Source organism: Erinaceus europaeus, chromosome 13 (genome assembly GCF_950295315.1).
Source record: "Erinaceus europaeus chromosome 13, mEriEur2.1, whole genome shotgun sequence".
NCBI classification, from domain to species: domain Eukaryota; kingdom Metazoa; phylum Chordata; class Mammalia; order Eulipotyphla; family Erinaceidae; genus Erinaceus; species Erinaceus europaeus.
Genome location: NC_080174.1, coordinates 17,549,654 through 17,565,156, shown reverse-complemented (window position 1 = coordinate 17,565,156; position 15,503 = coordinate 17,549,654). Strand labels below are relative to the sequence as shown.

Here is a 15,503-nt window from a genome sequence, read left to right as displayed (position 1 = left end):
TGGGAGAAGATCTTCACATGCCAGACATCAGACAAGAAACTAATCACCAAAATACATAAAGAGCTCAGCAAACTTAGCACCAAAAAAGCAAATGACCCCATCCAAAAATGGGCAGAGGATATGAACAAAACATTCACCTCAGAGGAGATCCAAAAGGCTAACAAACATATGAAAAACTGCTCTAGGTCACTGATTGTCAGAGAAATGCAAATTGAGACAACACTAAGATACCACCTCACTCCTGTAAGAATGGCATACATCAAAAAGGACAGTAGCAACAAATGCTGGAGAGGTTGTGGGGACAGAGGAACCCTTTTACATTGCTGGTGGGAATGTAAATTGGTCCAGCCTCTGTGGAGAGCAGTCTGGAAAACTCTCAGAAGGCTAGACATGGACCTTCCATATGATCCAGTAATTCCTCTCCTGGGGCTATACCCCAAGGACTCCATAACACCCAACCAAAAAGAGGTGTGTACTCCTATGTTCATAGCAGCACCATTCATAATAGCTAAAACCTGGAAGCAACCCAGGTGCCCAACACCAGATGAGTGGCTGAGAAAGCTGTGGTATATATACACAATGGAATACTATGCAGCTATCAAGAACAATGAACCCACCCTCTCTGACCCATCTTGGACAGAGCTAGAAGGAATTATGTTAAGTGAGCTAAGTCAGAAAGATAAAGATGAGTATGGGATGATCACTTTCATCAACAGAAGTTGAGTAAGAAGATCTGAAAGGGAAACTAAAAGCAGGAGATGACCAAATTGCAAGTAGGGCACCAAAGTAAAAACCCTGTGGTGAGGGGTAGACATGCAGCTTCCTGGGACAGTGGGGGGTGGGAGTGGGTGGGAGGGATGGCTCACAGTGTTTTGGTGGTGGGAATGGTGTTTATGTACACTCCTAGTAAAATGTAGTCATATACATCACTAGTTAATACGATAGGGGCAAAATTAATTGTATGTCTCGAAGTTTTTCAAAACACAAACTGAATCTTTTCTATATATAGGCTGTGTAATTGATATGCAGACTCTCTCAAAAGCCTAGACCAAGTAGGTCAGAAGCAACCAATAGCACAGCTATATACAAGATACTGGGTACTGTACAGCAAACCATAACAAAAGGACTTTTCAAAGTTAACCCAATTACCAAATAATGTGATGATAACATTAACTATCCATTGTCTTTTTGAACCCTAAGACAGCAGGAACCTCACATCTCCACTATAGAGCCTCTACTTCCCCCAGTCCTGGAACCCTTGGATAGGGCCCACTTTCCCGTATACCTCTCCCAATCCATATCAAATAATATTGCATCTGCCGATCACAACCTAACCAACACAACGATTGCCACCTCAACATGCTTCACTTGAGACCATGTCCAGAGACTTCACATATGGAATGACAACCCTTCAACTTCATTACTCGGGTGAGACCTTTCCTTTCATAGTATACTCTAATTTCATCTCAGGTGTTTCACTTTCTAACAAAGTCCCAAAACCTAGATATACACCAGTTTCTGTGAGAGAGAGCATATGTTCACACGTATCTGTAAACTACTGCAAAATATATACCTGAAAGCAGAAGTACACTAGAGTTTGCAGTGAGTATCCCCCTAACACTTCCTCTCCACTATTCCAAGCTTTGGGTGCATGATTGCTCAACAATTTGTTTGGCTTCATATGTTAACTCTCTTTTCAGTCACCAGGTTCCAGATGTCATCAGGATGCCGGCCAGGCTTTCCTGGACTGAAGACCCCATCAATGTGTCCTGGAGCTCTGCTTCCCCAGAGACCCATCCTACTAGGGAAAGAGAGAGGCAGACTGGGAGTATGGACTGACCAGTCAACGCCCATGTCCAGCAGGGAAGCAATTACAGAAGCCAGACCTTCTACCTTCTGCAACCCACAATGACCCTGGGTCCATGCTCCCAGAGGGATAGAGAATGGCAAAGCTATCAGGGGAGTGGATGGGATATGGAAATTGGGTGGTGGGAATTGTGTGGAATTGTACCCCTCCTACCCTATGGTTTTGTTAATTAATCCTTTCTTAAATAAAAAAGAAAAAAATTATCTATATTGAGACATATTCCCTATATTCAAGTCAACTACTTGCAGTATCATGTTGACCTTTATATTGTGAGATGAATATTAAGAATGTATAAGCAAAATATGTATTTGTTTATCAAGTCACAGTAGAAAATCTTATAGCATCACACTTTCTGAACTCTATTTTCACATCTACAAAAAAAAAGTAGTTGCTCACATGAATCATATTAGAGGATTTTGATCTTCATTTCAAAAATAAATAATACTAGACTTCCAGGAGGCGTAGCTATGGACTAACAGTGAACAGCAAAGACTCTCTCAAAAACAAAAACAAAAATAATAACCACCATAGAGTTTTCAAATAAAGTATCAATCCATATGGTTTGTAGATTCATACTATCTACTTGCTAGCTGGTAGCAAACATCTATAACTATTTATTTATTTATTTATTTTACCAGAGCACTGGCTTATGGTAGTGCTGGGGACTGAACCTGCGACTTTGGAACCTCAAACATGGTTTTTGCATAACCCCCAACCCTAAAAATATTTATTTAAAGGGATATTTAAAGTCAGCAAAACAGTTCGCCTGGATAGTGCATCCACTTTGCCATGTGCTGACCTAGGTTTGAGCCCAGCCCTCACTGCAATGGAGGAAGTTTCAGTTTTAAAATGCCTTTCCCTCCCACTTTCTCTCTGCCTCTACCTCTCTCTTATCACACATCAATGACCCAGAATGAAGAAGTCCCAGCAACAGCAAAACAAAAAAAAAGGTAGGTTTTTTTTTAACCTTTCCTAATACATAGAAATAAGTCATGAATACTTTTATATAAGTAATGTTAGTTGATATTTAGCAGCTTCCCAGACCGAAGAACTCTGATGTCACAGGTAACTAAAGAATGGTAACAAACACAATTGCATACCTGGCAAACAGCAAATCCAGAACCACCTGCAGAAATATTAACTTCAGTTGGCTGTACAAAATCAAGCTAGATTAAAGAGAGAGAGAGAGAGAAACATAAGTAGAACTACATTCCATATCCAGGTTCTTCTACGTAGCACATAAGACTCACACTGTTCCTTATTAGTTCTGTAGTCGTTTTGTAGAAAGTCTTAATAACTTTACGTGGTTTCATGTATCAAAAACCTTGAGTGGAGCAGAATACATCTACAAGAGAGAAGCCAAAGAAAGTACAGATTCTCCATGTTCCTTCACCTCTGTGCTTTGAGAGGGAAAGTTAGTGTTATTCACAGGTCTCCTCTTCCATAGAGGCTAAAACATGGAAGACAAACAATGGAAGATATCTCCCTTCTCTGATCTCTTGAGTCAGGCCTAGCCCACATTCTTCCTCATAACAAAATGGCATCTGTCAATAGCTAAAACCAACTTTTGCCCTTTTTTCCCTTCTTCCTCAGTTTCCAGCTTTCAGCTCATCACTTTCTTTCAATGCTCTCAACTTCCCATAAGGTTAATCAAGGGACTACTCAAGTTAGGGTCTATCAATTACTTTATTCCATTTTAATGAAAGACTTCTAATGCTCATCTATCTGTTTTCCTAAATTGATCTTTACAACCAAGGATTCAAATCCCAGTTATCATCACTATTAACAAGATTGGACCAAGTCACTTACACCCTCTCTCTCAGTCTCAGTTATGTCCTGTGGACAACAAAAATAAAAGCACATCGTGTCTTAGTGTGGGTTTCAGAAGTAAACGCAGTAAAGTCCAAGAAAAGAAGTCTAGCACCAAGTCTGTAAAGAACAAGAACTTGATTAGTGTCCATTCCATTCCTAACAGAGCAGTGGCCACGTTTCCCTCCTTTCCCAAATCTTGCCAGTCTTCACTACCCTTCCCTTCTCCTTTCCCCAGTTCAAAAGAAACTCTTCCTGTCTCTCTACAGATTTCTGGGAAGAAGTCATCGTTGAAGTCTCCAGTGTGGAAATAAAGCAATACTGTGGTCTAAAAAATTACACAAGATTTCAAATAACCACCCCTTTGTTCATACCTCTGCTGCCTGGAGCAGAAAGCGATTCTTGTTGTCAAGTGAAAACTTCACAGGACTCTGTGAATCATGTCTTGTCACCGTCACTTGCATATCTGTCCATTCCGTATTCATTCGGGTTGCAAACTCAGAAAGGGCCTTCAAAGCCACAACGGTGTCCTGACAAGGAAAAGAAAAAAATTTTTTTTTAATTTGCAATTTTTCCAAAATATAAATTTCCACTTGGCTCAGGAAATGTTAATTAATGACACTGTTGCTGCCACAGGGGTATAGTTTCACATCTCAAGATAGGTGTCAGCACACCTCGTCCTCCACCAGACCCTCCTCCTCTTCCATCACAGAAGACTAGATCCCCAACCATGGAACCCTCCCCATTGTTTCCCCCACTCTGGATCTCCAGAGTGACTTAAAATAATCTGCTGAAAAGAAAATGAAGCAGCCACTGTATCAACTAGCACAGATGAAAAGTGGCTTATAATTATTCCACATAAATATCAGATACGAGGGGCTGGTCTGTGGCACACCAGGTAGAACACATATGACTATGTTCGAGGATCCAGATTCAAATCCCCGGTTCCCACTTGCATGGGAAGCGACAGGTGCCTCTCTGTCTTTCTCTCCCCTCTTTACCTCTCTTCCCTATCGTTTCTCTGCCTTTATCCAAAAAGGAAAAAAAAAAATGGCTGCCGTGTGCAATGAATTTGTCACGCAGGCACTAAAATCCAGTGATAACCCAGTGAGGGAAAAAAAAAAATTAAATGACTAATTTAAACCACTGACCAAAGTTACAGTATTTGTTAAACTGCTAAATAATGTTGGGGGGGGGACAACTATATTTATTTCCCCTAAAGTATACATTATATGTAGTTCCAAAAAAACAAAAATACTATCTCTTACCTGAGTGGAGGCAAAGCCTCCCAAACTATTCCTTTGCCGGCTCAGCCACCTCATAATCGGGAGTCCCTCCATGATTTGATGTTGCAGGAAGTGTGAGAGCAAGGCATAGGCTGCAACTTCAATATCCAGGGATCTAGGCTGCCAAGATTCAGAAAGTTTGGACACCGATGACACCCAGAATTGTATGTCTCCTGAGAGAGTAAGGCAATATTAGCATTCTGAGAGCTGGAAGACAGCTCACTAGGTAGAGTATGCACACTACCCTATGTAAATCCCTGCTTTAGGCCCTAATATGGAAGCATCATGGACAGCACCAGGCAGACTCCATGGATAGTGAAGTGATGCTAAGGTGTGTCCTCTTTGTACTTGTTTCTCCTTCTCCCCCCCCCCCCCCGCTCCCCTCTCTATGTATCTCTCTCTAGATAAAAACGAATGGGAAAAAATAGACCCAGGAAGACATCCATTAATACTGTATATGCACATGGTCCTGAATTTTTTCTCTGGTGCATTGAAAAAAATAGTAACACTCTTGGATTGGGTCATTTGCTTTTCTGTTGCTAAGTTTAGTGAACTCTTTATAGATTGTGGTTATTAGTCTTTTGTCTGATGTATGGCATCTATAAAGATGTTCTCTCATTCTGTGAGGGGTCTTTTTGTTTGGGTGATGGCTTCTTTGGCTGTGCTGAAGCTTTTCAATTTGATGTATTCCCATTGATTTATTTTTGTTTTAGTCTTCCTTGCAATTGGGTTTGTGTCATCAAAAAGTTTAGATGGGAAAAGTGTTCCACCAATATTTTCCTCTAAATATTTGATATTTTCTGGTCTAACATCCAGGTCCTTGATCCATTTGGAGCTGACTTTTGTTTCTGGTGAGATAATGTGGTTCAGTTTCATTCTTCTGCATGTTTCAATCCAGTTTTCCCAGCACCATTTATTGAAGAGACTCTTCTTCTCCATTTAATAGTTTGAGCCCCTTTATCAAAGATTAAATGATACTAACCTTGTCAGACAAAGTAAGGACTACAAAAACTGGATAAGGGCAAGAGACCAGCATACTTTAATGATGGCTCTTTTGCTTACTACTAGGCCACCTCATCTCATGGGGGCCTAGTCAGGGAATCCTGATATTCCCACAAAGACATAATGGGCCTAGACCTCTAATAATCCCTCTCTGCACTGTCACTGGCCATCTCCATCGGGAACAACAGAATGGACCCCTTTGTTGGCCCCTACAGGACATTGCCCTCAATGTGGGTCAACAGTGGTAGGGACTGCCCCATTCTCGGAAGGGAGATTGGGCCAAAATCCTCTACCACTCGAAGAGGATTGCTCCGGCAATGGGTGCAACCTAGAACATTGCTAGCTATGACCAATGTTACCCTCAATGTGAGTCAACAGTGACAGGGACTGCCCCATTCTCGGAAGGGAGATTGGGCCAAAATCCTCTACCACTCAAAGAGGATTGCTCCGGCAATGGGTGCAACCTAGAACATTCCTAGCTATGACCACAGAATGCAAACTCAGACCTACAGAGTTGCGGAGAATACAAAGACTCCTGCACTGAATATAGGCCCCAGATCAAATCAATAGAGTTTACAGTTAACAGTATTTATATACTTTTCCCAGATTTGGGAGCTATTCTCTTCCCTTATATAGCTTTCTTGTCCTATTTCCAACTCTGCCACCATCTTCCCAGATAACACATTTGTCCCACCTGCACGTTAGCTATCAGGCTCAGACAAAAAATTAGTGAAGTCATGGGCCCCTTGGAATATACCTAAAATAGACCTACTAGTTTTTTCCAACATGGAGACCCCAAATCTCATCAGCTATATTCTTGCCTTTAGGTTCCAGATTATTAAACAATTTTTTGTTCTTTATATCTTAATGCTTTTTTTGGACACCAAGTTGCAGATGTGACCATGTTGCCAACCTGACTTCTCTGGGCAGACAACCTCACCAATGTACCCTGGAACCCCATCTCTCTGGAGCCAAGGAAAGACAGAAACAGGCTGAGAGTATGGATCAACCTGCCAACACCCATGTCCAGCAGAGAAGCAATTACAGAAGCCAGATCTTCCACCTTCTGCACCCCATAATGATCCTGGGTCCATACACCCAGAGGGATAAAGAATAGGAAAACTTCCAGTGGAGGGGATGGGACACGGAACCCTGGTGGTTGGAAATGTGTAGAATTTTAACCCTCTTATCCTGTAGTCTTGTTGATACTTTCTATTTTTTAATTTATAAATAATCTTAAAAAGCTCATTCTGATGAGCTTAAAAAACTCATTCTGATGAGTTACAGAACAATTAAGCTTTATACCATTAAATATGCCCACATGGTTCCAAATCATACTTCACTTGCATTCATATATAATTACTCCAAACAAAAATATACATGCAATGCTTGTATGCCACTTTTTAAGTTATGACCACTTAAATTTCTTCTCCTTTCCTATTGCTAATATTTGATGAAAAAACATATTCCTCAAAAGAAATTCCATATGTCTGGCTCAAGACTAAATAGCTATAAATAAAAGGAAGAAAGCATGCTCTATTACAAAAGGTAATGTATATGATATATGTAATTTATCTATGTCATCTTCCAAAATATTTTAAGATGCTCTGGAAATCTGTTACTAATTAGCTCTAATGTCCTAGGAAACTTTTTCTTTTTTTAGCATTACCTAAAAGCTGAACTTTCACACTCAAAATCTAAGCCCCCTAAGAAAAAAGATTGATGTTACTTGGCCAATTCAACAATCTTCTGAGAGACAGACCTGCTAGGCCCCAGAAGGAAATCCTACTACTTTGGTCCATTAGACTGTATGATAGTTTTCCATCCTTTCACTTTAAGTTTTTGTTTGTCTTGTTGGGTCAGGTGGGATTCTTACAAGCAGCATATGGTTGGGTTGTGTTTTCTGATCCAACCTCCTACTCTGTGCCATATATATATATATATATATATTTTCCCCTTTTGTTGCCCTTGTTGTCTTTTTTATTGTTGTTGTAGTTATTATTGTTGTTATTTATGTTGTCATTGTTGGATAGGACAGAGAGAAATGGAGAGAGGAGGGGAAGACAGAGAGGGGAAAAGAAAGATACCTGCTTCACTGCCTGTGAAGCGATTCTCTTGCAGGTGGGGAGCCAGGAGCTTGAACCGGGATCCTTATGCCAGTCCTTGTGCTTTGCTCCACATGCACTTAACCCGCTGTGCTACCACCTGGCTCCCACTTTGTGCCTTTTAATGGGCATATTTAAGCCACTGATAGTATGGATTTAAGGTATTGAAGTGCCATCATTCAACAGGGTTTTTTTTATTATCTTTACTTATTATTGAATAGAGACAGTCAGAAATCGAGAGGGAAGGGGAAGATAGAAAGGGAGAAAGACAGAGAGACACCTGCAGCCCTGCTTTACCACTCATGAAGCTTCCCCCTACAGGTGGGGACTGGGGGCTCGAACCTGGGTCCTTGTGCACTGTAACACGTTTTCAACTGGTGTACTACCACCCAGTCCCTTCAGTTTTTTTTTTTCCCTCTCATATATGGCAAGTATTTTGGTGATGTTCTTGTTTATATGAGGACTTTTAGAACCTCTTTCAGGGCCAGCTTGGTGATAGTTGCCTCCTTTAACTGTTGCCTATCTGAGAAGGTTTTGATCCCTCCATCTAGTCTGAATGAAAGTCTAGCTGTATATAGTATCCTTGGTTGAAATGCTTTTTCATTGAGGGCTTCATAAATATCTTTCCATTCTCTTCTGGCTTTTAGAGGTTGAGTGGAGAAGTCTGCTGATAGTCTTAGGGGTTTTCCCCTGTATGTGGCTTTTTGTTTTTCTCTGGCAGCCTTTAGGATCCTTTTTTGTCCTTGCTTCTTTTCATTGTAACTATGATGTGTCTTGGTGTCTTCAGGTCTGGGTTAATTATGTTTGGGATTCTCTGGGCCTCTTGAATCTTAAAGTCTTTTCTGTTGTTTAGGGCTGGGAAGTTTTCTATTATTTCCTCTAGGATGTTTGCTTTCCCTTCCTCTCTTTCTCCTCTGGTAGGCCAATTATGCAAATGTTACTTCTTTTGAGATCATCCCATATGTCTCTGTTATGGTTTTTAGTGTCTCTGAAATCTCTTTATTAGTTCCTTTACCTCCTTCTTAGTTTTCTCTAGCTCATCCTCTGCCTGGCTAATTCTATTTTCTGCTCCTGTTAACCTGCTTTCACTTCCCTCAGCTTCCTTCTTCAGTTCAGTTACAGTATTAGCTTGTTCTGCTAGTTGTCCTTTTAGCTCAGTTATTTCAGCTTTCAGTTCTCTAATTACCTCGAGGGAGCTGGTATTTTCCTTAAGGATCTCATCTGTTGTTTCCCAATTTCTGATAGCCCTTTCCTCAATAGTTGTCCTCATTTCTGTAACAAATAGTTCCATTACTGTTTGGATAGTTCTTTTGTCTATAATTGCTTCTGACTTACTGGGAATTTCTTATGGGGTCCTGTCCTCAATCATTGTACTAACAGTTTTATTTGCTCTTGACTTGACTTTTTTTTAAGTTGGTGTGGTTTGTATTTTTCTGTCCTGTCTCTCTTCAGTTGTGTTGTGTGAGTATAGGCCACACTAGAGTCTTTTCTCAGATAAAGTCACAAACCTTAGAAAGTACACTAGCAGCCGAAGCAAAGATTAATGCAGTTCAACCAAAACTGCGTTAGTTTAGATAGTCAAGCAACATCTCCAGTCTAAAAACAAAACAACAATATAAAGGAAAAGACAAAGGAAAAGAAAAGAAAAGAAACAAGGAAAAGTAAGAATAGACAAATACAGAAATAAGCTGTCAACTATAAACTCTAGAGATAGTGGGAAGAGAGAAGGAAAGATGAGAGAGTCACGGGGAGAGAGAGAGAAGACGAAGACGAAAGAGGAGGAGGAGGAGGAGAAGGAGAAGAAAAAGAAGAAGAAGAAGATGAAGAAGAAGGAGAAGAAGAAAGAATCTCTCCTTTCCCCTCCCCTCCCCCCATTCCCTTCACAATTTCTCTGTCCGATCAAATAAAAGAAAGAAAAAAACAGGAGAAAATGCCCACCAGGAATGGTGGATTCATCATGCAAGCACTGAACTCTACCAATAACCCTGATAGCATATGTGAGGGTGATCTAGCTATGACATCTGTCATCTCATTCATCGCCAGGGTTGATTCAGCTGATCTGGCTGGCTAGGCGGGTGTCCCCTTCCTCCCTCACCGCTCCATGTGTGTCCCTCCTGAAGCTGCGAGCTCCCGTCGAAGAGGACGGCCTTCCCTGAATAGAGATGACAGGTCTTGGGTCAAAGGTATACGAGTAGCTATGCTCCCCTGCTAGAACCTCCAAACAAGCTCTCAAAGTCCAATAACCCTGATAGCAAGAAGGAGAAAGAGAAGGAGGAGGAGAAAGAGAAGGAAAGAATAATAAAAATGAAGAAGAAATAAAGAAGAGGAGGAGAAGAAAAGAATAAAATGAATGAAAGAAAGAAAATAAAACAAGATGGAAGAAGGAAGAAAGAGGAGGAGGAGGAGGAATGGAAGAGGAAGAAGGAGAATTAAGGAGGCGGAGGCGGAGACAAGTCCATCTTGGCCCCATGTGTGTTTTCCCTCTTAGTCATTCAGAACTTGTAAATATAATCAATTTCAGACCTGCCTTGCAAAATCGTCTTACATCATTTGTGGATTTATAGTACATAAACGTCTGATAACCTCGACCAGGGTCCAGGAATGCATTAATTACCTTCCCGTTCTGCTCTCTGGTTCAGCATGTTCAAAGCTTCCTTCGCTTGTGGGCTCCCCACTGATGACAGTGCATAAGTTATTAGAGCCAGAGTGTAATTATCTGAAATGCCTCTGCTGAATTCAGACTCCAAAAAGTTGATAGATTCTTGCACATCAATATTAGGCTTGAGAGAGCAAAAAAAAAAAAAAAAAAAGAAATCATTATCTTACCATTATCACATGCTTAAAAAATAATACATCCAAATGTTTCTTCAAGAACAATTTTAGTGTCTATTAAGCACTTGACTTTGATCACTGGCATTTCAAGCTGGCTATGCACTTAGAAAATAATAGTTTTTGGTTTTTTTAAGACAGCCATTTCTTAGACTAAAAAGTAACAAATGAAGGTTTTGCCCGTGTTTCTCCCACTGAAACTGGTGAACTAAGAAAAGAGCAGAAAATACAGCTTGAAAAAGAAAATTTTCCCATTTGATCTCAGATATTGACAAATTGAGGGGAAGAAAATCATCTTCTACATGCCTAGCTCTGGTCTAAAAAAAAAAAAATCGTAAATGCTTAAGAGAAAAAATGGCTGGTTTTGATCATCTAAACTGTATTCAGTGTTAAGCAGTAAAGACATCAGTCACTAAGACAATGCTGCAGCAAGATTAAGCTCATTAGCATAAGGTTCCATAACCATGCATTCTTTTTTTTTTTCTTTCCCTCCTCCAGGGTTATTGCTGGGCTCAGTGCCTGCACCATGAATCCATCGCTCCTGGAGGCCATTTTTCCCCCTTTTGTTGCCCTTGTTGTAGCTTCGTTGTGGTTATTATTATTGCCCTTCCCTTGTTGACGCAATTCGTTGTTGGATAGGACAGAGAGAAATGGAGAGAGGAGGGGAAGACAGAGAAGGGGAGAGAAAGATAGACACCTGCAGACCTGCTTCACCGCCTGTGAAGCGACTCCCCTGCAGGTGGGGAGCCGGGGGCTCGAACTGGGATCCTTACGCCGGTTCCTGCGCTTTGCGCCACATGCGCTTAACCCACTGCGCCACCGCCCGATCCCCAACCATGCATTCTTATCCACATATCCAAGCCCATTTAAGACACTTTTCAAAGTGTAGGTACAAAGTTAACAGACATAACAATTGCAGTATGATAGTTTAGCAACCAAAAAAAAAAACAAAAAACCCTCACAGGCTAGTGCATATTATCACATTCTGGAGAATTTTCTGTCCCCTAAATAATGAACCTTCTCAAGGCTAGGCAGTGGCGCACCTGGTAAAGCGCACACATTACAGTGCACAAGGACCCAGGTTTAAGCCCCTGGTCCCCACCTGCAGGGGGAAAAGCTTCATGAGTGGTGAAGTAGGGCTGCAGGTGCCTCTCTGTCTCTTTACCTCTCTATTTCCCCCCTCCTCTCAATTTCTCTGTCTCCACCCAAGAAAAAAAAAATAAAAATCTTTTAAAAAAGAATTAACCCTCCCAATGCAAAATGTGTCTACATTTAAAAAGTCATTTTCAAATTCTTAGTTTCTCTCTAAGAATGGGTTAAGAGTTTCACTCTCAGATTATCTACTTATTTATTTTTAATTTGATAGGAGAGAGGGAAATGAGAGGGAAGAAGGAGAGGGAGAGGGAGAAAAGGAGACACCTGTAGCACTGCTTCACTCTTGGTGAAGCTTCCCCCATGTAGGTGGGGATGGGGACCTGGACCTGGGTCCTTGTGTATGTGTGTGCTTGACCAGGTGCACCACTGTCCGGCCTTCATTCTCAGATTTTTTTTAATGCAACCACAAATACCAAATCAAGGGATGCTCAAATTCAGTCTTTGAAGGTGGTACAGAGTAGCAGGATTCCTGAGGTCAAAAGAGCTATCTCACCCCTCAAGACCAATCTTCTTTGTGATTTCCTGCCCACCATTATCGATTAAATTAAAAATTAGATACCTGATATTTTCTATATCCCAAGAGAGAAGTTACAATATAGGCTGTGAGTGTTATTGGACTTTTATTGCCACCTTGTAGCTCACTGTGGATCACTCTTCCCGGCTCCCAAAATTCACCACTGGATTTCTGACGTCCTTTAAGCCAAGTATATGTTCTGTGTAACACGTTCTCATCAATATCTATGTAGGAATCAGCCTCAAGGAAACATCTTAAAACAAAAGCTGACAACCTTGGTGAAAAGGGGAGAGAATTGCATAAATACATTTTGTAAAGTCCTCCAAGTAATGCTGAGCAAGAGAAACACCAACATTAAGACCTTTTGTCCTATCAGAAGGGAAACCAAGGGAGAAGACTCTAAAGAAGGAATAAAGAGAAGAAAGAATTCATAGACAGTGCTTTCTAGCTATTCAGCCTGGTTTCTGCTCATATGTGGCTGAGAAATTCCAGGTCCACTCGCAAAACAGTCAGCTTTGGAAAAGAAGGAAGAAGCCATTTCATCTAGCCTTTTTTATCCTTCTTTTTTATTTTGAGAGTTTAACACTTAGAGAGAGTTAAATAAATTGTCCAAGAAAATTCATCTTTGGATTGCTCTGGATAGTTACTAAAGAAAATCTCTTAACACACTTCACTTACCCTAAAGCCTCGTGGAGGTGATATATACATGGTTCACAAACTGCAGTACTTATTCTTATTATTCTTAAACTTATTTACCTGGACCCAGGCAGTGGTGCAACCACTAAAACATATAAGTTACCATTCACAAGGACTGAGGGGTAAGCAAGCCTCCAGTCCCCACCTACAATGAAGAAGCTTCATGAACACTGAAGCAATGTTGCATGTCTCTCTCTCTCTCTCTCCCTCTCTCCCTCTCTCCCTCTCTCTCCCCCCATTTCTGTTTCTGTCATCATTTTTCAAAAGGAAAAAATGGCTGCCAGAAGCAAAGAGTTCGTTATGCAGGCACTGAAATAACCACCAACAACTACAACAAAAAAGATTTACTGACTTATTTTTGTGAGACATAAGACACCAAAGGACCACTCAGCTCTAGCATACACCATGCCTGCTATCAAACCTGTGGCCTCATGCCAACATGTTCACCAGGAGCAATGGGTTCAGTGTACTAGGCCGATGAGCAGTCTCCCCAGCTACGGTACTTTCAAATGGAGAAAATGAATATTTTCTCTGCTCTCGGACAGGAATCAGAAAACTACAGCTTTTGATCACATCTGTTTGAGTCAAGGCTACCCCTCAAGGCCAAATACAATCCATGCTCTGTTTATATTTGCCTCTCTCCCATCAAATTTCTTTCAAAGGAATGGTATTTTAAAGAGAGAAAGAAAGAAAGGGGGAAGGTAGAAGAAAGGAGAAGAGAAAATATGCAACAAAGAATAGAGTATCTAGTATCTAACCCTTTGTAAGGCACAGTTACAGAACATTAAATAATAAAGATCTCTGAAAGAACACCAAGCAATAAAGCATGGGAACTTTTCTATTCATAGATCTATAGCAAGACTTGCGCCAAAAGAAAATTGGAAGCAGATCTGTGTCATCCTATAAAGGATTTGGTATGGGAAACATCACTAATATTCAATAATATCCAGCTCTCTCTTTAAGTATGTAGAGAAACTCACTTCACTCTCCTCTTGAAATTAGGCCTGACCTTGCAACCAATGATAACAATAAAACTGAAGAGATATATTCTATCCAAGTTCAAGTATCTAATTGCCAAGCCTGCCTAATTTGGTCTTTTTACAAACTAGGGTAAGCCTGAAGCTTCCCAGTGATTTGGTCAGGCAGTGGCAGCAGAAGCAAAAGCTGTAGCCCCTCTCCCCCTGCTCATATCTCCGGGGAGTGTAGCTAGAGCAAGAAAATCCACAAAAACAAAGAACAAAACAAAAAACTACAGAGATTTAGAAGACAAGAGGCCACAGCAATCCTTGTTCAGCACAAAAGAAAATCAATCTTTTTCTCAATGAAGTATGGAACGGAAAGTAGTGAAAGCAGAAAAAGCAATCAGCCACATAGATTCTTTTCTGAAGCAAACTGAATATTCATTACTCAACTCCACCACTGTTTTGTTTGTTTGTTTGTTTTTGCAAAAATAAATGATAAAGAAGCGGCATTACAATCTAGGAAGTGGCTAGTAGCAGTCAAGCCAGGATTTCCAAACCCAATTCGAGTCTTTTCTTACTTCAAGAGTGCTGTGCTGTCTTCCCCCTTTAGTTTATAGGAATGGATATAGAAATCTTTTTAAAAGAAGTTGTTGGGGGCCAAGCAGGGGGTTAAGCACACATGGCATGAAGTGCAGGGACTGACGCAAGGATCCTGGTTTGAGCCCCCCGCTCCCCACCTGCAGGAGAAGTTGCCTCACAGGCGGTGAAGCAGGTCTGCAGGTGTCTATCTTTCTCTCCCCCTCCCTGTCTTTCCCTCCTCTCGATTTCTCTCTGTCCTATCCAACAACAATAGCAACGGCAACAATAACAAGGGCAACAAAATGGGAAAAATGGTGTAGTGGATTCATGGTGCAGGCACCAAGCCCCAGCAATAACCCTGGAGGCAAAAAAGGAGGAGGAGGAGGAGGAGGAGGAGGAGGAGGAGGAGAGATGGAGAACGCTTGCAAGGGGAAAGTTTCACGAGTGGTGAAGGAGGGCTGCAGGTGTCTCTCTATCTCTATCTCTCTCCCTTTGTATCTCCCTTGCTCCTCTCAATTTCTCTCTGTCTCTATCCAATAATAAATAAATAAATATATTAAGTGAATTAACACAAAATCTGTGTTGGTCATATGAGATAAAAGAACTATGTCACAATCACCTAGTCCTTCTGTTGTCTGTCTATCTGTCTGTTATCACTCGGCTTCACTATTCCAGGTCAGCAGAAACATTGTAAGACAC

General features: G+C 41.0%; 1 protein-coding gene across 2 annotated transcripts in view; it reads right to left on the bottom strand.

Annotated features, from left to right (window-relative positions):
- Window positions 1-15,503, bottom strand: part of CD109 (CD109 molecule) — a 184,274-nt gene that overhangs the window by 16,760 nt on the left and 152,011 nt on the right. For both annotated transcript variants that reach the window (XM_007516316.3, XM_060205388.1), the window contains 5 exons: window positions 12,613-12,841; window positions 10,684-10,849; window positions 4,945-5,135; window positions 4,051-4,206; window positions 2,968-3,033 (listed from right to left, as the gene is read on the bottom strand). In XM_007516316.3, the coding sequence (XP_007516378.1) occupies window positions 2,968-3,033; window positions 4,051-4,206; window positions 4,945-5,135; window positions 10,684-10,849; window positions 12,613-12,841 (808 nt within the window). The remainder of the gene's footprint in view (window positions 1-2,967; window positions 3,034-4,050; window positions 4,207-4,944; window positions 5,136-10,683; window positions 10,850-12,612; window positions 12,842-15,503) is intronic.